At 43.6% G+C, this 22,632-nt stretch overlaps 2 protein-coding genes across 2 annotated transcripts in view; both read left to right on the top strand.

Moving 5' to 3' along the window:
• RGS22 (regulator of G protein signaling 22) overlaps positions 1-6,772 on the top strand; it is a 61,894-nt gene extending 55,122 nt beyond the window's left edge. The window contains exons 23-26 of the mRNA XM_072151496.1: positions 1,471-1,629; positions 3,413-3,532; positions 5,118-5,223; positions 6,423-6,772. Coding sequence (XP_072007597.1) covers positions 1,471-1,629; positions 3,413-3,532; positions 5,118-5,223; positions 6,423-6,538 — 501 coding nt within the window. The 3' untranslated portion in view covers positions 6,539-6,772. The remainder of the gene's footprint in view (positions 1-1,470; positions 1,630-3,412; positions 3,533-5,117; positions 5,224-6,422) is intronic.
• Positions 6,773-16,714: 9,942 nt separating this feature from the next.
• On the top strand, positions 16,715-20,782 carry COX6C (cytochrome c oxidase subunit 6C). The gene is made up of 4 exons (XM_072151497.1): positions 16,715-16,862; positions 18,086-18,216; positions 19,389-19,527; positions 20,637-20,782. Exons 2-3 carry the CDS (start codon positions 18,103-18,105, stop codon positions 19,512-19,514), a joined length of 240 nt encoding a protein of 79 aa, XP_072007598.1. The 5' UTR covers positions 16,715-16,862; positions 18,086-18,102; the 3' UTR covers positions 19,515-19,527; positions 20,637-20,782.
• The last annotated feature ends 1,850 nt before the right edge of the window (positions 20,783-22,632 follow it).

Genomic DNA, 22,632 nt, shown 5'->3' on the forward strand with positions numbered 1-22,632 from the left:
CTCTTTAACTAGATAAATCCCAAAAGCCGTAGTTATCCCATAAGTAGGGTAGTATTTAAAATTTACTAGTTTGAATTATGATGAATAGGCTATGTTCACATTTGTATTTGATACATATGAAACATATCTAGGGACTTAAGCCCTTCACCACTCTCATACATCCATATACGTCCTAACTGTACACATCCCGTGCCGATGCCATGATAGCCTATTCAGACAGCTATATCTTATGAACCCAGAAACACAGTTCTGGTGTCATATTAGAGAAGAGAATCTCCCCTTTATGGTTTGTTTCTAGGTTTCAAAGAACCTCTTTTAAAGTTGGAATCATTAATGTGAGTTTTATATACAGATTATAACTTTAGCAGTGGATATCTCCTGTCCTGTGGCACCTAAAAACACAATCCTGGTGCCATTTGTGTTTCATGCGACACAAATTCGGGGGAGCGGGCCGTCGGACGATGCGACGGACTCAGACAAACCGTGGGATTTAACTTAAAAATTGTGTCGCAAGCACTTAGATGCACCAGGAGGAAGATGGTGAACTCCTGCAGACCTGATCGGGGAAGCGACACATTCAGCAAGTCGGGTGCAGATTGTAAGTGAATCGCTGCACAATGCATTGTCGTCGGACAATGAACTTTTGGGATCTCCTCCGGACTGGCTAAGTAAATGTGTCCCAATCTATTTAAACTAAAACCACACCATTATTTGTATGTCGATGTATTTCATTGTGCACAATGGATAATAACTGAATTTAGTCTCCTCTATCCACACCTGAATATTTTTAGCATATTTTAATTCTTAGAAAAACCTGAGGCAGGCAGCAGCTTGTGTTAATTTGATACATTAGTTGAGACAATCACAATCTAATGTAGAAAACCCAGTAAATCCAAAACATTCACTTTATGTTTTTTTGCAAAGCAAACCCGTACAAACACATAGTAACTCCATACTGGTATCGGGACAGATCCACCAGAGCCATTGTTACATAGTGGGAGTGACCCACCAGAGCCATTGTTACATAGTGGGAGTGACCCACCAGAGCCATTGTTACATAGTGGGAGTGACCCACCAGAGCCGTTGTTACATAGTGGGAGTGACCCACCAGAGCCGTTGTTACATAGTGGGAGTGACCCACCAGAGCCGTCGTTACGTAGTCGGGCTGACCCACCAGAGCCATCGTTACGTAGTCGGACTGACCCACCAGAGCCATCGTTACGTAGTCGGGCTGACCCACCAGAGCCATCGTTACGTAGTCGGGCTGACCCACCAGAGCCATCGTTACATAGTCGGGCTGACCCACCAGAGCCATCGTTACATAGTCGTGTTGACCCACCAGAGCCGCCATGACATAGTCGTACTTACCCACCAGAGCCATCGTTACGTAGTCGGCTGACGAGTTTAATATCTTATTGTCCTTCTACATAATTGTGTAAAATTTATAAGTGAATGTATCTGTACATTTAGTTGACAATCTTCAGCGTAATGTTCAAGTTTTGGCCCGAGTTCTGCGAATTCCGAAACCGCCTGACAGACGAGAAGATTGTACCTCTACTGGAGCGGAAAAAGGCAAAGAAAGCAGAAGTGATGAAACAGAAAATGAGGGAACAAGAGAGGCTCGCCAGTGTGAGTAACTCCTATACATTTGGCGCATCTTACTCCAGCGCACTGTATATTACGTGCAGCGTATAAAATAAATTCCTCCCTAAATCTCTTAGTGGAGTTTGTTTAATTCTCAGTAGCTAAAAACATCTTGTTTGTGATTTAAAGGGGTGTTCCCACTTTGGCAAATTCATGTTATTGTTTGTAACAATATACTTTTTGTATCTACTATGTACTATTCATCCAGGTTTTCTAGACCTCTGCTTTCTGTTATTCTATAGAAAGCTTAATAGTTTACTTCCAGTGGACAGAAATCTGCCAATGGTCACACAGGTGCACGGGTCGTTAGTATCATATGCTATAACGAGCCGTGCACCTGTGTGACCATGGTCAGATTTATGACCACTGGAAATTAATGATGAAGCTTTCTATAGAAGGACAGCAAGCAGAGATCTAGAAAACCGTAGAGAATTGATACAGAAAATATACTGCAAAGTTGTATCATTTTTCATCATACAATTAATAACATGAATTTGCTGAAGTGGGAACACCCCTTTTAAATCACAAACAAGATGTTTTTAGCTACTAAGAATTCAACTAACTTTACTAAGGGATATAGGGAGGAATTTATTTCATACGCTGCTCATAAAATACACTGCGCTGGAGTATTAATTACACGCTGAAATGGGAATAACCCTTTAAGGGTCAGTTTTGGATTGCTAACACGACGATATATACAGCTGTTAGTTTTATGCTTCTATTTAAATGTAGGACATTATATTTTCAGCTTTTTTTTCGAATATTTACTTCAATCGGTTCCACAATATTTTTAATGTCACTTGTTGATTCCATTTACGAAACTTAGAAGCACATTTTATAATACTGTCTGTTAGTAAATTGTAAGCCTGGATTAGACAGTCTATGATCATTAGTGGATTATAATATAGGCGGATTGGGTGGACCCTTCTAGGGGGCCCATGGCCATCCAAACCACCCACCAAATTTTCTACCCTGAAGGTCCTGCACCCACGAAATCCTTGTACATCCGTTCCTGCTATCAATATTCATGTACACAAGAGTCATTTTAGGACCTTTGAAAATTCTCCTAAGGTCCTGAAACCGGAGATTGAAAGCAGGAGATGGGACACAACCTCCATTCCCCAAGAAGCTGATTCTAGTACATATGTAGGAAGTGATTTCCAGACTAGTCGGGGCTATAATATTCATACAGCCCTGGGCCCATGGTGGTCTTAATCCGTTCCTGGAGATGATAAATGTTGCAAAGATGATGGCTCATTTTTGGGCACGAGGTGTTACATTGGGAGCCAATACCTTTCTTCTAAGCTTCTCCCTTTTCCCACTAAGTCCCAAAGTCTCTAACACATCTTCACAAGTAAATCTATCCTAATCCCTTTACGTAAATTAAATCTACCATCAAAATCAATATTATAAACCAGGGACACTTACTCATAGATCCAGGCACCGTGACTGTGGTAATCTTCTTATATTTGTTATCCATGGCCTCCTACCTTCTAAAATCAACTTTTAAAATTATGCTATGAAACCAGTAGGGCTCCTGGGGGTGCCACCACAGCGCCCTCCCAATGCTTTAGATTCACAGGCTGTTACACTGTGCAATTCTACAGATGATCAATCCGGGGCATTTGGAAGAAGAAGTAAGGTTTGCTATAATAGATGCATCTTCAGCAGTGGTGCTACACATTTTATTAACCGCATATAGCTTTATGGATCAAATTTCTGCATGTTAACCCTTTGTTCACATCACAGCTATATTCTACATTTACAGCAGCAGCAACAAGACGCCATGAAGAGAAAGGGCACCTACTCAGACATCTATAACGATAACGACAGCACTTACAGCGACGAGTCCTTTTCTGGCCGCAACACATTTGGTCGTAGCAGAAATGTGAGTAGACTTTATTCCACATGTATATTAATCATCGATCATAAGTGATGATCCATGGAAGTAGTCACTAGCCAGCAGCTTCCTCATTGACTCCTGGAGAGCTGTGCATCCTACTATGGCATGGTCCATTAGGTGAGTAAAGAAGTCTGATACATATATAGAATAGAATATAGAATAGAATAGAAAATAGAATATAGAATTAGTTTTGCCTAGACCACACAAATGGGGTTTTCTTTTGGGCCTTTTATTAAATGAAATCTACCATCAAAATCCCCCATGATAAACCAGGGACACTTACTCATAGATCCAGGCACCGGGACTGTGGTAATCTCCTTCCCTCTAAGATCAACTTTTAAGATGATGCTAATCAGCAAGAACAGCTCCTGGACCCCTCTGTATTGCAGATTCACAGGCTGTTACATTGTGCAAGAAACACTCCCCTGAAAACCCCCTCTGCTGTAGTGAGACTACATCAGGCAGGAGGAAGTGCTGCTGGAGCAGGGAGAGGGAGAGACAGTGTAACAACCTATGAACCTGTAGCTTCATCGGCCGTTACACTGTGTACGAGCACTTCCCCGCTGTCATTGTGTGCTGAAACTTTCTCTGCTGCAATGAGATTACAGCAGGCAGAAGGAGGGGGAAGTGCAGAGGGGAGGGGGAGACAGAGATGACAGATATAGCACTGAGGGGCTCTGGTACCACCCCATCATTAGCATAATTTTAAAGGTTGATTATAGAAGGAATGGATAACAAATATAAGAAGATTATCACAGTCACGGTGTCTGGATCTATGAGTAAGTGTCCCTGGTTTATCAAGATGGGTTTTGATGGTAGATTTCCATGAAATAAATTATTATAGTGGTTCAGTATATGCAATGTAAAAATAAATAGTAAAATGTAAGAATAAATTGGTGAAACACATTTTTGCCAGGAGATTCATAGCACACAACGCCTACAGCCATGACTCTACAGACCTTTAATTTTGGATCTGAACTAATCACATTGGAAGGAAAAACGGCAGCTATTAATCTGACAAAACAGGAAACGTTACTAAATTGAGCATAATTAACCGCTGCTTATTATGTCACCAAATTACGTGTAATGTTTTCATTGCAAAGACACTGTTTTTGCATCTGCGGTGCCCCGGCCATTCTATGCCAGTGTACATTTTGGGGTAATTAGATAGTGGCAGAGCCTACAGCTCACACTTCCTTTATACACCTGATCTACCGAGTCCATAGGCATGTCGGTGGTGACCCCCGGATGTGGGTGTTGACCCCCGGATGTGGGTGTTGACCCCCGGATGTGGGTGGTTACCCTCGGATGTGAGTGGTGACCCTCAGATGTGGGTGGTGAACCTCAGATATAGGTGGTGGCCCTAGGTGTGGGCGGTGACCCCCGGATGTGGGTGGTGGCCCCAGGTGTTGGAGGTGACCCCGTTGTATATTTTGACTGGCACAGTCTGGCACTAACTGGATATAGTAAATTACTTTTTGGCTTTAAACTTGTGATGATTGGTTTGCATGACATAACATGTGTGTATATCTATATCATAACTAATGATCTAATATTACTGTTCACATAGGTGTCTTGGAGTTACTCAAAATACTTGGAGGCTCTTGAGCAGGAGAGGATGCTTCTAGCAATGCAGCAAGACTTGGAAAAGAAATCAAAGTCAAGTATTTTTTCAGGTGCATATACCAGAATTGGCTTAAAGTTGATGTCCTAAGATTGGATTGAGCCTAAAGAGGGCTGTACCACACAGGGTAGGGGATAACAAGCTGATCAGTGAGGGACTTCCAATGATCACGATAAAGGGGATCACTAACTAATGAGATTGTCAGTTGTATGAGATTATCAAAATTGCCAAGCACAGCGCTCCACTACCTCCAGCACTCCCATTTATTACTACGGTAATGCCAGAAATTGGCAAGCACAGCACTCAGCTATGTCCAGCACTCACATTCACTGACAATGAGAGTACCAGACACCAGGGATAACCAAGCGCTTGTGCTGCGCAAATTCAGAGACGCTCATTCCATTGAATGGGGCATGCTGTTATTACTAATGGGAGGAGCAGCCAGTCACGTACAAATCATGCCACTGGGGAGAACTGGACCTCCGTTCTCCGTATTGCTGAGGGTTTCATTCTTTGATTGGTGGGAGTCCCAGTAGTGTGAACTTCACCGATCAGCTTGTTATCCTCCCTCCCGTGGATAGGGGATGACTAAAATAGGTGGTACAACCCCTTGCACCTAAATATCTCTGGTGGTCTAGGGCAGGGATGAGGTCAATGTATGCCTGATAGGTATTAGTATCATTCCTGGTGGTCTCAGGCAGTGAAGTGGCTAATGTTAGAATCTCTGGGTGTCTAGAGCACTAAATGGATTAACATATCAAGGTGGTCTACTCCAATGAAGAAGATACAGTCTTGGATAGTGAGGGAATAAATTAGCAACAGATTCCTAGACCAGTCATGGTGAACCTTTCCCAGACCGAGTGCCTAAACTACAATCAAATCCAACTTATTTATTACAAACACAGCAGTTTAAGCAGCAACTTATTTCTGGGGTCATTTGGATTATCATTGTAGCTTCCCCCCACGGCCTGTGGAACAGGAACAATCGCTGGACCAAAGATCCAATGATAATCCAACCTTGTCCTGGTAGCCCAGGATGTGACTCTTAGAGCTGACTGTCCTAGTCCTGGGCTGCCTGGACCTGAGAAGGCCTTGAGTCCTGCCTGGTGTGCTGGGGCGACAGTCTGGGTACCTACTGGGAGGACCACCTCCTGCACCCGTGCCATAGGTTCGCCACCACTGTCCTATGGGATTTGTGAGGTCACTTGTGATATGTGAATAATATTCTGTATTGTTTATTTTATTACTTAGATGACTCCTCAATCTTCAGTGTGAAAACTGATGACTCTAAAAAAACTGGCAGGACGGTCGGCTCATCACACCAGTCTGTACTGGCACCAAGAATTTCATCAGCTGCAAGACGATAATATCATATATATCGCATTCTAGATGTTCCTCCTGGGACTGTAAATTATACTCAATCATGGCCATCATCATTTCATTAAACTAGTATTCCTCGATGACTGAACCGCATATACAAGATTAACGTTGAGATTCAAATGTTCGATCCTTTACTTTATAAATCCTTTGTGTCTTGTGTCTCTAAAATTGTGATGAATTTCGTAGAACAATACTCCTTCTCAGTAAAATTTATTGGTTGACCGTGGAGTGAGATGTAAATATCCAATATGATCCAAAACAGCACATTATGGAGCACATTTACTTACCCGGTCCAGTCGCGATCCCGATGAGCATTCTTCGACGAGGATTCGGGTTCTGCCGGGATTCACTAAGGACCGTGCGCCCGATATCCATCAGGTGTCGCTGCTGCACCGAGGTCCGCCGGAGTTCACCTGCTTCTTCCCGATGCATGTGAGTGCTGATCTTGCGACAGAAATTCTTTTTTAAATTCTGTGGTTTTTCCGAATCCGTCGGGTTGTCTGTCGGCCACGTCCCAGGATTTCTGTTGCGTGAAAGCCGGCGCCGGTGCGCCAAAAGCCCGGGGCAATTTGGCGCAAAACGGAAATATTCAGGAAACCCCACGAAAGTGAGCAATTCGGACCCTTAGTAAATGAGCCCCATAGTTGTTATATTATACATTTATTATATAAGGACATTTAAAGCCAAAAGAGTAAAGTTCTACATTTTTACCTCGATGAATTAGCGAGAGCATAGAGCAGCTACAAGGAGTGGCCACAATATCAGAAAATGCTGTACTTATATCGGGATCCATACAAAGTTCATCTTATTCCTACTGTGGCAGATCCTGTTGTCACCGTAGTTTTTGGGGAACCATTCCAACAAAAAGTTAGTTGGTCTCATTGTCTTAAGGCCCATCGTTGTTTTTGGCATTTGTGTCTCTTATTTGGGATCCATAATCCAAAGCGTGACAATAGCCGGAGAGTCACATATTGGAGACCACTGAGCTAAGGTTGGTCAATTATTAAGCAAATTCAACTATTTCAAGGAACCAAAAGACTTACAATTGTTCAGACACACAACCGCAGCTTGAACTTATTCAATATCATTCGGCCTCCTCTTAGATTGGTCTATAGAAGTGGTGGCGAACCTATGGCACGGGTGCCAGTGGTAGCACTCGGAGCCCTCTCGTTGGGCACCCAGGCCATCACCCAGCACAAAGGTCACCATTCAGGATTCAAGACTTGAATCAAGGAGGTGTGACAGATCTGGATTATCATTGTAGCCCCTTCTCTGGACCTGATTCATCCTGTTAAGGGGACTTGGAGGGAAACTACAATAATAATACAAATTTTTCCTTCTTTCTCCTGTATTGGTGTCCTCAGGGCGCCAATATGTTTGAAACCTGTTACTTTAAATTGGCATTTGGCATGTGGCTTTTGCTTGTAATTTCGGCACTTGGTCCCTAAAAGGTTCGCCATCACTGGTCTATAGGAATAAATCACAATGTAATAACGTGTCTCGGAGCAGAACTTCCACGTTTCGTAAATTCAGTTAATTATCTCATCTATTTCTTGAATGCATTGATGATGTTCCTACTAGAAATGACTCCCATAAGATGATTTCTGGGAGGACAAATAACAATTTAGTAAGTTACACGATGGGAAGATCGTTGAATACTTAGATACAGACCCAAGACCCTGGGAATAGATCTTTCCCTTTACTGATTCATAGTTTCCATCTCTTTATTACATCTTGTTCTCACCATAGTTCATCTACTGCCTTATTAGTAACAGGTTTCCGAGTACAAAAGGCTTGAATTGATGGCATTGTTATCCCTGATTAATAAGATGATGTTCTTCATGTTCTTAAATTACTTAAGTATGACGAAGAGAAGGAATCATGGATAACCTTGAGTCCAGGTTCTGTGTGCACCTCCATGGCCCTTACTTCCTTCTAAAACCCTTTGGGGAATGAGATCACATAAATCAATTGAAAGATTTATTTTTGGGGAAATTTTATTGGACTGACATTGTGTTTACAGTACCTGTAGCCCAGCATAGGTATAGGACTGCCTCAAACCACTCTTTCTTCTAACCAGTGCCCCAATATCTAATGTTGGGCTAATGGAGAGTGAATGTTAAGTATAGGGTACATTAATCCCTATGGCCCTACATAAGAATGAATACGTATCCCCAAAAACCGAACTAAACAGGCAAAATACTTGGAATTTGTAAATAAAATGTATTAGTGTCCAATCAGATGGCAGATTTGTCATGTCTGTCATAGTCAAAGATCATACAAAGGGCAAAGGTAGAAGTCATTCAGTGCCTTCTATATCTACTTATTTGGTTTCCTAAAACCTGCCCAGCGCTTTGCATTTAAATATATATTGTTATCATATTCTAATTTTTTGGTGATAGAATAAGAATAGTATATAGTATATACTTTTTTCTTATCAAACACACTATAATTTTGGATCTTTTCATTGATCAGGATGGAAACCTAATAGAGGTCTTTGCCTGAACACGGTTGCATAGATGATGCACTTTTAAAGGAAACCTACCATCAGAAACCTACCTATTAGGGTATATCTGATGATAGGTGGCTAGTAACATGCTAATCTATAATAACAATACCAATCTATTTTTATGTATTCCTATAATATCCTATTAGCAGAGGCTACTGGGGCGTGGAGTAGCCTCTCCACTCTGCCGATAATTAGCATGTTAGTTAGATAAAGTGTAGTTTAGGTAGTATTTTAGGTTTAGGTTAAAATAGCTTAGGTCTTAGCATGTTACTAGCTGCCTACCATCAGATCTTCCTTAGTGGGTAGATTTCTGATGGTAGGTTTCTTTTAAGGAAAAACTTTAAACACCAGAGGTGACAGGGCTTTTTTTACTATGAGAACTGTCAATCTGTGGAGTAGCCTGCCTCAGGCGCTGGTCACAGCAGGGACAGCAGAGAGATTCAAGAAGGGTCTAGATGCCTTTTTACATCTAATTAACATTGATGTTATTATATGTTATATATAATTGTTTCCCATAAATCCCTTCCTCATCCAATCCCTTCCCTTCCTTGGTTGAACTTGATGGACAAGTGTCTTTTTTCAACCGCATAAACTATGAAGTTCAAGAACACATAAAAGCAGGAACAGACTGCTCTATAAAGTACAGGTAACTCTGCAGATCTCTGGTTTCACCACCCAAATACATCAAAGCACAGAAATCAGCATTTATACTACAGGCTGGAAACACTTTACTATTACATCAACTCGTAATGATGAAAGAAGTTTTCAGCACCAGTGCTCCTCAATGTGTTACAGGTCGCACAGCGCATGAGTTCCCTCATATGTAACCTATACACACATGAGATCACGTCCCTAACTATATTGCTCCATCATATAATAAAATAAACACTGGGATTGTACAGTACAGGTCATCGCCATCCTCCATCCGTCTCATCAGCGGGGAATGACTCACTTGTACTCTGTATATCTCTTGTTTAGGAAGGTTCATTTATATTCAATTAATAGATGTAAACTATAAAGCAGGACTTCATTCCAGAGCTGGAGCTACACTTAATATTTCCCCTCATCCCTTTAGCTGGGACAGATAGGTGTACAGTATGTGTATTGGGATAGTCATTGTAATCTATGGGGGACACTTTCATATGTATCTGATGTATACAATTCTACGCCTGCTATAGTGAGTGTGCAGACACAGGGCAGCAACACCCCGTGCCAGTCCTCTCAGCCGCTGGCCAGACCCCTTTATGCCCCTCCATGTCCATGAGGTTGGGTAAGGGGAGAAATAATCTCAATTCCTGGCGGTTCGCTAGTAATTACCATGCTTTTGGGGCCTGATTCCTGAAAAACCTCTTAGGGGGGTAAAAGATCCAGGGCACAGGCCCCAATGCATGTGTATCGCACTTTTGGTAATGCCCACTCCTGTAAGTAACCCCCTCACATTTGGTTGTGCCAATAACAGCTGTACTTATATACAGCTACAGAAACACCGGAGAAATAACTATCTTACTTGTGACTGTGACTGCAGGTGATGTGATCTTCTCCATTAGGTCCTGCCTTCACCATGTCTCCTCCCTGTGGAATTCACCAAACCGAAATCTCATGTTCTTTATTGTCCCGACATCTTGATCCCCTTCGTTGTGGCATGTGCATGGCATTGAAACAATACAAGACACCGGAAGATCGTTACTGATCGTATGTGTTTCACTGGAAACTCATATGTGTTGTAAATGCAATGCTAATGCCACGTGTAAAGATGCCTTAAGAAATTCCTCCACTTCGGCCAGTAATGCCCTCACTCAGCTTTCAGTTTTTTCCCCACAGTACCCTGTAATATCTCCCACAGCCCTCTGTAATATCTCCCACAGCCCCCTGTAATATCCCCGACAGCCCCCCAATAATGTCCCCATACACAGATCCCTAGCGATGTCCTCACAGCCGCCACTAAATAATGTTCTCATACCCTACAGTTTTTTCCCCACAGCCCCCAGTAAGGTCCCACCCACAGTCCCCCAGTAATATCCCCAACACTGCCCCCCAGTAATGTCCCCACAGTCACCGGTAATGTCCTCCAAAGCCCAAAGATATGTTTCCTCAACAGCCCCCAGTAATGTCCCCACAGCCCCCACTAAATAATGTCCTCATAACCTCCAGTAATATCCCCAACACAGCCCCCAAGTAATGTGCCACTGACAGCCCCCCCAGTTATATCTCTCACAGGCCCCCAGTAATATCCCCAACACAGCTCCCAGTAATGTCCTGACACAGACCCCAGTAATGTGCCCCACACATCTCCCCAGTAATGTCCTCACGGCCCCAGTAATGCCCCTCAAGCCCCCAGGAATGTCCCAACAGACCCATTAACTACAATTAAGGATCGCATAGATCTGAAACGCGTCAGTTTTTTCTTGGATTTTTTGTCATGGCATCTTTCATGTTTTTAAGATGATACAATAAAAGTTGCTTTTAATTGAAATACCTTATGGATTTGATCGAGTGCTGGACAAACTCCATCTTCATTCGTCCTCCTAAAAGGCTCCAATGTCCGGGATGACTGCGTCCCCGATGCACGTTTTGGCTCGGACTGAGCCTTCATCTGGGGGAAGGCCACTATTTTACTTTTTTAGATTTTCTTACCGTCTGTCCGGGTCTGACTGTCTTTTCTCTGTATCACCATTGATGTACTGTATCCGTTAGGTACTTAATCTGAGAAGTCATGAATATTAAATTATGCATGTTTTATTGTAAGTATTGTACCAAGACAGATTTATATACTTTGTTTCCAATGCCTATAGTCTTGCCCTCCCTCTTCTCTTTTTGAGGGGTACAATCAGGTACTCATCTTAAAATGTGGCAAAACAGTAATCTGCAGGTGCTAGTGGTTGCTACGAGAGGTTACATTGACCTGGGCATTACTTTCAATATTTATAGGTAATTATAAAATAAAATCCTTTAGACTCCACCCATTAGTTTATCTCAGAGCAAAAAATATACAGTATGATAGAAATAGTAGTGAATCTGTTCTGTTCGGATTCCAAATGTGGTGTAAATCTGGACCTCTTTAAACCTCCATTACTATATAGATGCAAGTCTAGTGATCAGTCAATTTATAACACAACACAGTTAAAGGGAGTCTCCACCTTCCCAAGCAATATAATCTGCTGCCAGCATGTTGTAGACAAATATACTTTGTTTTCAAAATTCTCTTTATCATTTCTGTCCATTATGCCATTTCTGTGAAATCCCCATTTTAATCCATATGCTAATGAGGAGGTTGGTGCACCTGGGTTTTGTCCTGGTCCACTATGCTCTCCATGAGATAAGCAAGAGCTTTGCATGGTGAGAAGCATGGAGCAACACTGGAGTGCTGATGGCACTACCTTAGTGCACCAAGTTTCTCATTAGCATATGGATATTCGGGGGATATTCTGGAAATCAGAAAATGAATAGAAATTTTTAAAAATCATGTTACAAGTCACAGTGCATGCTGCCATTAGGTTATAACACTTGGTAGAATCCCTTCAATGCATGTTAAAGGAAATCAACATTTGCATATTGATGTTATAAGCTGTGCTCACCTACAGGTTAGCTCTTTCATTCCAATACAGGCTGTTCCTTTCATTTCTCAACAATTCCACCGATTTATAAAACTATCCAAATTAGGCTTAGGCTCTAGAGCGTCTCTGTCTATCTGCTTTGCACTCAATCGGCACATAATTATGCACGCCTCTGGTGTGCATAATTCTCTCCCACTCCATTACCCTGGCTGAGAGCAGTCTTTGCGGAACATCATCCAACCAGTGACCTTGAACCACATAAACTGTTGTCTTCTGCTATTGCCGTGTTCTGGGATAAAGGAACTGTAAGTTTATGGTTGACATCCTGTCAGGATCAGTGGATCCTCTGGACCACCGCGGGAGATGGAACTAGCCGACACCTGGGACCGGAATCCAAGTGGCACCTGGTTTTCACCAGAGCCCGGCTCAAAGCGGGTTGGACTTGCTGCGGCCGGATACCACCAGTTCGTTCCCAGGTGCGACTAGCACGCGGTGGCAGCCGAGGTACCTTAGCAGAAGACAGTCAGGTCCAGGCTCGGGGTCAGGGCAGGCGGCAGAGATGCAATGTCAAGTCCAAATCCAGGGTCAGCAATGGGAGGTCCAGGCAGGTGGGAACGGGAACACAGGCACACGGAACACAGCAACACGGAGGAACTCGGGTAACACGGCAACACAGGACTCAGGAGCGGAGACACACAGGAATGCAGGAATACACAGGAACGCAGGAATACACAGGAACGCAGGAATACACAGGAACGCAGATAATCACCAGGAAGCTTTCTCTTAGGCTGTGAGGCACAAAGATCCGACAGGGGACACAGGAAGAGGCAGGATTCTTAAAGGTGAGGTGTTCTGCCAGTGCAACAATTAGCGGTGCGCTTGCCCTTTAAACTTTCGTCAGGAGCCGGCAGTCCGGGGAACAGCAGGGGCCGGGAGAGGTGAGTGACGAGACCGGGGCACACAGAGGAGCACACATGACACATCCCTTGTCTCCGTGTGATCCCTGCTTAAAGAGGACCTGTCACCCAAATTTTCGGCACTAGGAGCTGCTTACTTAAGTAAGCAGCTCCTAGTAATTGAACAAACGCCGCAGTCTTAGATTGATGTTACCAGAAACCTCCTATCAAACACTGCGGCGGGGTACAATGTAATCATCGGACCGCTTGCAAAGTGGTCCAATGTATTCATGAGGATGCGGTCCGAGGCGCTGCCTCTTCCCTGGACCGCCCTGCTTGCTCCATAGGCCGGCAGTAACTGCCGTGCGCCAGGCGGCAGTCACCGCCCCTAGCCATGCCCCAACCCCGCCCCCTCATGAATACGTCGGACAACTTTGCGAGTTGTCCGACAATTACACTGTACCCCGCCGCAGTGTTAGATAGCGTTACTGGAGGTTTCCGGTAACGCTATCACTCTAACACTGCGGCGTTTGTTCAAGCACTAGGAGCTGCTTAGCTGCTTTGGGTGACAGGTCCTCTTTAAAGCTACATAACATCAATAGCGCCCCATTTACTATCCACCCAGGGATCCCTACACCTACATCAGGAGGGCCCAAGGCAGAATTATCGTCCATCCGCAGCATCTCCTTACCTACCGGATACCTGACCGGTGTGGAAGAAGCCTGTTTCTCCTGTTCCCAGCTACCATGACCTTAGCCAGGCCGAGCCCAAAAAGACTAGACCCCGTGGGGGATGTTGCATTTTGTGCTGACTTCTGTCTGTTCTCATTTCTAGAATCTATTTTACACCTAGCACGACTTTTGGCATAGTACAATCATAAATACCCTGTTTAATGTTAATACTTCTCAGTGGGGACAAAGTGACGTCCTTACACCCAAATCTCCAAATACATAGCTGGAGATTGCCCTAAAAAAGCAATAAATCTCTATTTGCTGACATCAATGTTCACTGCCAGAACTGTTTGTCCTATGAAATGGCGCACATGTAGAGACATGAGAACAGATTTTCCTAATTCGATAAAAAAAAATCAACTAAATACAACCCAAAGTAACAATTAAATGACTCAATGTCTTCATACTTTGCCATGGCTTGGATTCTAGTATTCACCACTTTAATCCTTCGGATAGAACACAGTGCAACATCGAAATGTAAAAGATTTGAAATGGGTCCCACTGATCTTAGAAGTGCAAATCTGTAAAATTTGGCAATGCTTGGTCCAACCAATGTTGAACTGAGTGTTGAGGGCCCTGTAGTAACATTTATTTTTGGGGTTAAGTGTATATCTACAGGTAATGGAGGATTTTGGACCTACCATCTTTAGTACGAGGCCGGTGGTGGCATTTCTCTGGGTTTAGATTGGTCACCTCTGTAACTAATTACATTCATACATCTTATATTTGGAGGTTAGTACCCAGTTTATTGATCAGGTTCTATATATTTGTGTGGAGCATACTGTATACATCATACATGTAGATAGTGGGGGGGCTGGGGACAACTGCGGATCAGGCTCCCCCCCTGGGGATTTACCTGCTGGACAAAATATGGAGCCCAAGCCCATCTAAGGATCCTCTGATATTGTGGTGAACTAGTTGAACCCATCTATATACTGTATATATACAGGAAATTAGCAAATGAGACTCTGATTCCTTCTAAGCACAAGGATTATTGTGTGTGAATGTAGTCATATCCTCTTTACATCCAGTTACCAATGAGAAGTACAACCACCAACAAAGTTTCATCTATGCTTATGTCTATACTATGACATTTTATTAGAAGTCCATAATTCCAACTTACCTTCACACTAATGGCCAACAATGTCATCCATTCTCAATTAGTGAGAACTGGACTTCTGTTCTCATTATAATGGGGACCCCTGCAGATATAGGGGGAAACATCCTGATCAGTCTACTGTCCCCTAGTTTTACCATAGCATCATTGAGTACAGTAGGGCACATAGAAAATTACTGTCTGCTGCAGTAGTAATATTGTGTGTTACTACTGTTACTATTCTCTCTGGCTATATGGGATTTTGTATATTTGTTATCAGGTGTAGAAGAGGTCACCCGTATCCTACTGCGGGGTAGAGGGGCACTAGCCCACCCTGGTCTATAGTGCAAAAGCCTCTAACGTGTCTCCCCCTATTGCTGGTGACTGAGACAGCCGCAGACCGATGAATATAGAGCAGGTGACATCTACAAGCCTGGAGCGGAAGAGGAGGAGAACATCTTCTACTCCTACTCACCCAAAGGCATAATAAAGCAGATATTCTGGAGGCTTTGTGTACAAGTCAAGGATTTTATTTGCTGGGATTTTATTTTTGTGCTTGTTGATGAACTCCAAGACATAAACGATGCAATATGCAGGACAATAAGGAGCTATTGGCCACTTGGCCATTATTCCTTTACTGAGTGAGTAGGAGTGGAAGATGTTCTTCTCGTGGTTGGGGGTCTTCAGCTCCAGGCTTGTAGGTGACAGCTGCTTTATTATACCTTTTGTTGCTGTAGTTACGCCCCTGGGCTTAGGTATTATAAGTATGGGGAGATAAATAAAGGTGGGGACCAAATATAAAGGGAGGGTAAAATAAAGAAGGGGTGTGATATGTTGCTGAGCTCAGGGGGGTGGCCATAGGATGGGGGAATTACACTATGTGGGGGGCATTAGTTTGCTATGAGGTTGCGCTCACTCGTGACGTTTTACGAATGGGTTTCAAAACGCAATGCAACAGCTGAAGCAATTTGACTAATTAAATTGATGTTAACAAAAAAAAGTTCTTTTTCGGGAAAATTTGCTATAGGGCCCAATCATTACAGGTCACACCTCTGATAGGCTCCCGGGTCAGAACCAAGCAGCAGGTTCTGGTTTTGTGTTTTATTTTCTATATTCCTCTTTGTTTTTCATCCAGACTCCTTGAAAAAAAAATCCACTTCTATTTTCTTCAGGTCCCTGTAAAAGGACACCTGGAGGTTATAGGACACCTCCAGTATAGAGACTGCAGCTATATACAGATATATAACTGATGCACTACCACTCCCATCTTCATATGTGACACAGATATAAACATTCATACGATGATGATGGGGAAGTAGTGCCCGCAGTACATGCCACTACCACGTGACCTCCCCGTACACCGCGCGTCTATCAGGCAGCATGAGGACGAGCACGTATACAGAGAGCGCGTTTACACTGGTTTGTCCCTCCTCGGCACCGGTGGTAGTGGAAGAGGCGGAGTTATCTGTCCCTATTTCCGCCCGGTCTCTCCTCATTCGGGAAGGACACAGCGCCCGCTGCGGAGGTGAGTGAGTCCCGGGGAGGCTACTGCGCTGTGAGCCGGGACCTGGTGTATACGGTACCGCACTGGAAATGCTGTGCGGGTCCCGGAGCAGAGGTCACCGGGGGAGACCGCACCGCCGGCTCCGTGCAGGCCTCCTCACTCCCTGTGTGCGGCCGCTATCCCCCTACATAGTGTGTGCCGCCATACTGCGCGCTAGTGCTCCCTGCTGTCAGGCACGTCCTGCTCTCTGCTATGGGTCAGTTCACACCTGCAGCCTGCAAACTCCTATAATAACGTATTACGGATCGGTAATGGGCGGGGACGTGTCAGGGATCCAGTTATACTTCCTCTGACCCTGTAAACCGCAGGCTCTAAACGCAGGTGTGAACAGGACCTGACCTCCTGCATGTGTAGAGGTGACCTCTGTAATGTCATGGGGGTCGCCATTGGGCCCTCCCCCTGTTATGAACCCCGTATTATACAGCAGATGTTCCAGGGTCTTATTGCCCCCTCCTACAGCCATCTCTGCTCTGTGCGCAGCAGCTCTGCTATTGGGATCCTGATGTTAGTTTTGGTTGGATTATGGCATCTAAGGGGTTATTACAGCAGTATAGAAAGTGTGTGACATGGGGAAGGGGCAGTGTACTACTACCCCCCAGTCATCCATAAGTGGCATTACCTCCTAGCTTTGAGAAACGGTCGTCCGACCTGAAAAGTTTTAGAATGAATTTGATATTACCTTGATTTTAGTTTTCCATTGTATGTTTTATAATTACTATTAAATGGAATATTCATTTTTGAAAACTACTTTTCTGTTGGAGTTGAGTCAGTGATTCGCTGCTGTTGATACTCCCCTTACTGATGGTCAGCGCCCGATACATCTAGCCGACCCACCCTCTATTACCTGGCTGGGTCAGCCCTGTTCTATACGCCTCAGCTGCTGCTGAACTTCATTGTGAGTAATATCTACATTCGGTCATTGGCCGTGCAGGATTCCTGGGCCTGATCTGCAGAGATTATCATCTGTTTCATGTGGATTCACTGCAGGTTCAGGGAATTTCTCTCCTTGTATTGAAAGGAAACCACGGATCATTTCTCCTTTTTTACATTGTAAAATCTCTGAATACCTTCAAATCTGGACCATGTGCAGGTGCCCCTAATTATTGTGGGGGTTCTCTGAAGTAATGCAGTTATTATGGGGGTGGGATGTTACGGTGCAACTGATATTTTCTCTCTCCCTGCAGATATATAACGGCTCATCATGTCTCAAGCTCTTCTGTCCAAACCTCAGATGAGGGGCCTCCTGGCCAAGCGCCTGAGGTTCCACATCATCGGAGCCTTCGTCTTCTCATTGAGCGTCGTTGCAGCGTATAAGGTAACACAATAGCTGCAGAATCATTCCAAATTCGAGAACAATTTTTCCTCCCCCCATAAATAATGTAATCTCCATTAATCAACATTTGATGGATTTCAAGATGGATCCTTACGTTCTGTGCTGACCTGGTGAGCAATTCCAGCTGCAGTGTTGAAACAATTACCCATGGAGATTCTCTGCATTATCCTGTCCTCCCTTGCAATTTTTTTTTTTTTGCTTTGGGGATGAGTAGGGTTTGTGATGTTGTAAAAATGCAATATTCTAGAAATTAGATTTGGGATGACCAACTTCTCTTGCTATGGCTGCTATGGTCACCCATGTGGTCTTCATGTGGACAACCTGTCACTTTGATTATGCATGGGGTTTGTCAGATAATTAATGAATTTGGCACCAGGCGCTTTAATGACACCAATAACTTGTACCTGAAAGTGTTCTCTAATTTTCGATCAATGCCTCTTACAATAACCTCAATTACATTTTTTTTTTTATTCTGTGGTTTAGAATACGTTTATGAAGTAAGCCTACAATTTCTGCTATAACTTGTGTAAGGATGTAGTCACATAGGACTATACAATGACCTTGACATTTACAAAAAATGTACGGACGTTCCCTCTGTCGGCCCAACAGTCGCACCGGAACTGTAATAGTCTAATATAGTTCCAGCGCGCTGTTCTATATAATGCAGGGAATCGGGTCCTGTCTGCATCCCCGGGAGATTGAGCCACATACGGCACATATACAGGGGCTGCACACGTGAATACAAGACTTATAGCATAACCCATCCTCACCAACCAGATGCAGAGATCAGTTTGTAGTCAGTTCTTGTGCCTTTAGATTGTTTTTTGCTATAAGGTGATGGAGAAGTGTCCTGGAGGCTGCGCTTACCACTCCCTCGCCCTCTTCTTTGTGAAAACTCAAACAAGATTACTACTACAGCCATTGGTTAGAGGGGAGGGGTGTTCATTATGACATTGTGTAAGAAGACAGCAGCCACAAGGAGTAACTTGGGTCTTTTCATACAGATTGTAGGACCATGGGCACTGTGTGCTCTGCTGTACCATCCTGTGTTGGCGTTGTAAAACTCAGCGCTTCTGGACCCCCTGGACTCTTCTTGCTTGTTTGCCGCTTGCTGTGCGTTCACCTCTAACCTCTCTGAATCCATTGGTTTATAGTTTGGTGTGGCAGAACCAAGGAAAAGGTCATATGCCAACTTCTACAAGAACTACGATGCAGTGAAGGAGTTCGAGGCAATGAGGGACGCCGGGGTATTCCAGGGTGTGGGCCCCAAAGGCCAATGAGACCAAATTTCAGGTGAGCCAAAAAGCACTTTATGTTCTGCCCCAAGTAGAATAAGATAAAGGACTTAATCATTGATGTGTGTGAGACCCTCTACATGGATGCTGCCCTATCACTGCGCTGCTCGTAAATACCTTTCTAGAGATTTTCCTGTTTGTAATGGCTCATTTTACTAGGAGGCTGAGAAGGTATAAAGCTCAAAGGTAAATTACATGCAGGGGCTTCTTTATATAGTAATGTCACATGTCAATTTTTTTCCAGCTGCTGTATTATAATTTTTTTGTCCTATAGATTATGTATATTTTAAACTTTCATTGGGGAAGGTGCATTAGTGTGTCATTAGGTCGGTGCAGACAATAAGCATAAAATACTGATTAATACTCGTGTCTGATGCTGGATGAGACTGGCAGAAGACTGAGTTGCACTCTGCACCTCCTCTTAGTTTAGGCCTCGTTTTCTTCAAACTCTCCAAAAATTGTATAAATCTCTCAAATATGACACATGGACTTTCAGGTGCAAATTACCAAAGTACAGGCAGTCCCCGGGTTACATACAAGACGGGGTCTATAGGTTTGTTTTTAAGTTGAATTTGTATGCAAGTCGGTACTGTATATTTAACTGTAACCCCAACCAAATTTTTTTTCGGTCTCTTGACAATTGGATTTAAAAAAAAAAATAAATAAATAAAAAATGTTGGGTTGTCATAAGGACCAGGATTAAAAATAAATCTTAACTACAGACATATTTAATAACATTTAGCTGTTTATTGTAGCCTGTGACTACAGTATATTAGCCACATCCAGAGGTCCGTTGGTAACTAGTGGTCGGGTGTTCTTAAGTAGGGGACCGCCTGTATTCTTATATAGACAGATACATCTCCCCCATCATGTCCATAACATTATTTCAGACTTCTATCTATGGGGGGCTTCAAATCTAAATGGTGGTCTGCAGGGGGAGGCAGGAGATTTGAGCAGAAGGCTGATTAGACATTAAATGGCGCTCTGAGATTTGGAGATTGCAGTCACGACATCCTCCATCTTCTCGGCATGTACTTGCTGCTTGTTTTTGTCAGGTGATGATTTTTGTGGCCGCTGCTCACCCTGTGGTTTTGTTTTCTCTTTTAGGACGACCCATAACCTGGTAACTATTCTCCCTCCATGTGGGCTCGGTGCTGGACATGACACACGATTCAGATACCAGTGAAGATGAAGCCACTGGACTGGTTTTTACAATTATCTGTAAATGTGCTTAAATATATGACCTAAACCTGTCTGTGTGTGACGTGTAGTTCTGTCATCAATGCTGGAGGCTCCCGCACTCACCTTCCCTACATGATGCTGCATATGGGGGGGGGGGGGGGATTTGCCTTCCTGCACCAGGATAAACCATTGCCCCCTTCCTCCACGTTCTTCGTTTCAATCACACAGCCCATTGGCTTTTTTTAATGCACTCACCAGTAAAATCTACAATGGGATGTTATAAAAATAAACAGAAGATGGGTGTTTGGCACTTTCTGTGCTGGATTGAGTTGTGCAAAACACTCAGGAACCTGTCGCCACATATGCAGGTGACCACACTGACAGGTTCCTTTAGTCTTATTAAACAACTGACACCCTTCTTTTAGCTAAAAATTGTTTCCCTTCCATCCCCATAAGATCAAGTTTGTGTTATTACCTGGCATCAGAAGGGGTGTGTCCTGCTTGGCCAGCCCCTCCCATCTACTCCTCCCCATGACATATGCCTCTTCACTATTCAGCACTTCATGTCATGTGACTAGGACGATGTCATCTAAATTCCTGTACTCAGTAACATCTCCCCCATGTATTTATCTGATCACATGAAATCACAACCACCCTCATGGAGAATTGTGAGGAATAGAAGACCCATGGCGGCTGCTGTGATATCATGTGATCAGATACATATATGGGGTAGAAGGTAAAAATATGAAGGACCTCCAGATCACGTTGCTCTGGTCACATGACATGATGGTGTAAAGGAATTTGAGACAGTATTTCCTATAAGATAAGTAAATGTCTTTGTAGCTGAATATTGGCTGATGCTCCCCAAGTACTAGCTACACAGCAGCATCTCCTGGCAGTGAGACCTCTCAATCAGAAACAAGGAGGTGGGGCAGTGATTTCAAGACACAGAGCTGTCAGTCAAAATAGGGGGTGTGGTTCACTGGCAAAAAAAAACTAATTTGCATATCAGAAAAACTGCTATAATTTAAGGTACGCTGCCCCACTGGCAGCTCAGTTTAGGTGATATGGGGAGTATATGGGAATCCTCTACCAGCAGGCATGGATGGTTTGGTAAAAGTCTAGTGACAGTTCTTATTTAGAAGGAAGATGTCTTCCCTGGGGAGTGACAATTGTTGTATTGGACGCATTGAATAACTCCATGTAAGTGGAGCACTGCTGGACTTCTGCCCTCGCTAATAGGTGAGTATTGGATGGTGCCTGCATGTAATGCATTTATTCATATAGCTCACACAGATTCTGTAGCGCTGCACAGAGTTTACAGGTCACTTCACTATTTTACATTGTTTTTAAACAGTCTTGCACAATCCATACACCTTCAACTAAACCACAGCAAATGTTTGCTATGTGGGTATCAGTGCATCAGCTTCCATGTTTCGTGAAAATGCCCAGAATGTGGCTGCAGAGTCCTGTGAGTGCTGCCCTCTGCTGCGTCTCTTTAGGAATTACAATCTGTTTTGCTGCAGAGTCATTTCTGTCATCTGTGAAACTCTTACCAAAGTGTTTTCCTTTTTAATCTCAAGAGGAGACATTTACCGGGGCTTGAAATCTAAAATTCTAATACCTTGTGAAGCTGCCAGCCATTGTAATTGTTATCCCCTTTATGCTACCTCTGAACCAAGAGGGGGCACAGCTGGCAGCATGGGATAAATCTCCCCAAGGGCTGTAAATAAATCACTGCTACAGAAAAAATGGGCCCTCCTGATATTGGTAGAAGTGGACAATTCTCTCCCCAGTTGGCTGCAGATAAATGTGTGGCCCATGGAAAGAGACTTGGATGCTTGTCTAATCCCATGAGCTGCACAGAAGTCCTTGCATTATACAGAAATATGAAGCAAGGACTCCCTGTCCACAAGACAAA

The sequence above is a fragment of the Engystomops pustulosus genome, chromosome 5 (genome assembly GCF_040894005.1).
Source record: "Engystomops pustulosus chromosome 5, aEngPut4.maternal, whole genome shotgun sequence".
Lineage (NCBI taxonomy): Eukaryota > Metazoa > Chordata > Amphibia > Anura > Leptodactylidae > Engystomops > Engystomops pustulosus.

What these genes read in the sequence shown, in the direction of transcription:
- COX6C (XM_072151497.1), top strand. Translation starts at nt 18,103, where the DNA reads ATGTCTCAAGCTCTTCTGTCCAAACCTCAGATGAGGGGCCTCCTGGCC. An exon ending in GCGTCGTTGCAGCGTATAAG is followed by an intron (nt 18,217 to 19,388) that starts GTAACACAATAG and finishes ATTGGTTTATAG; the next exon opens with TTTGGTGTGGCAGAACCAAG.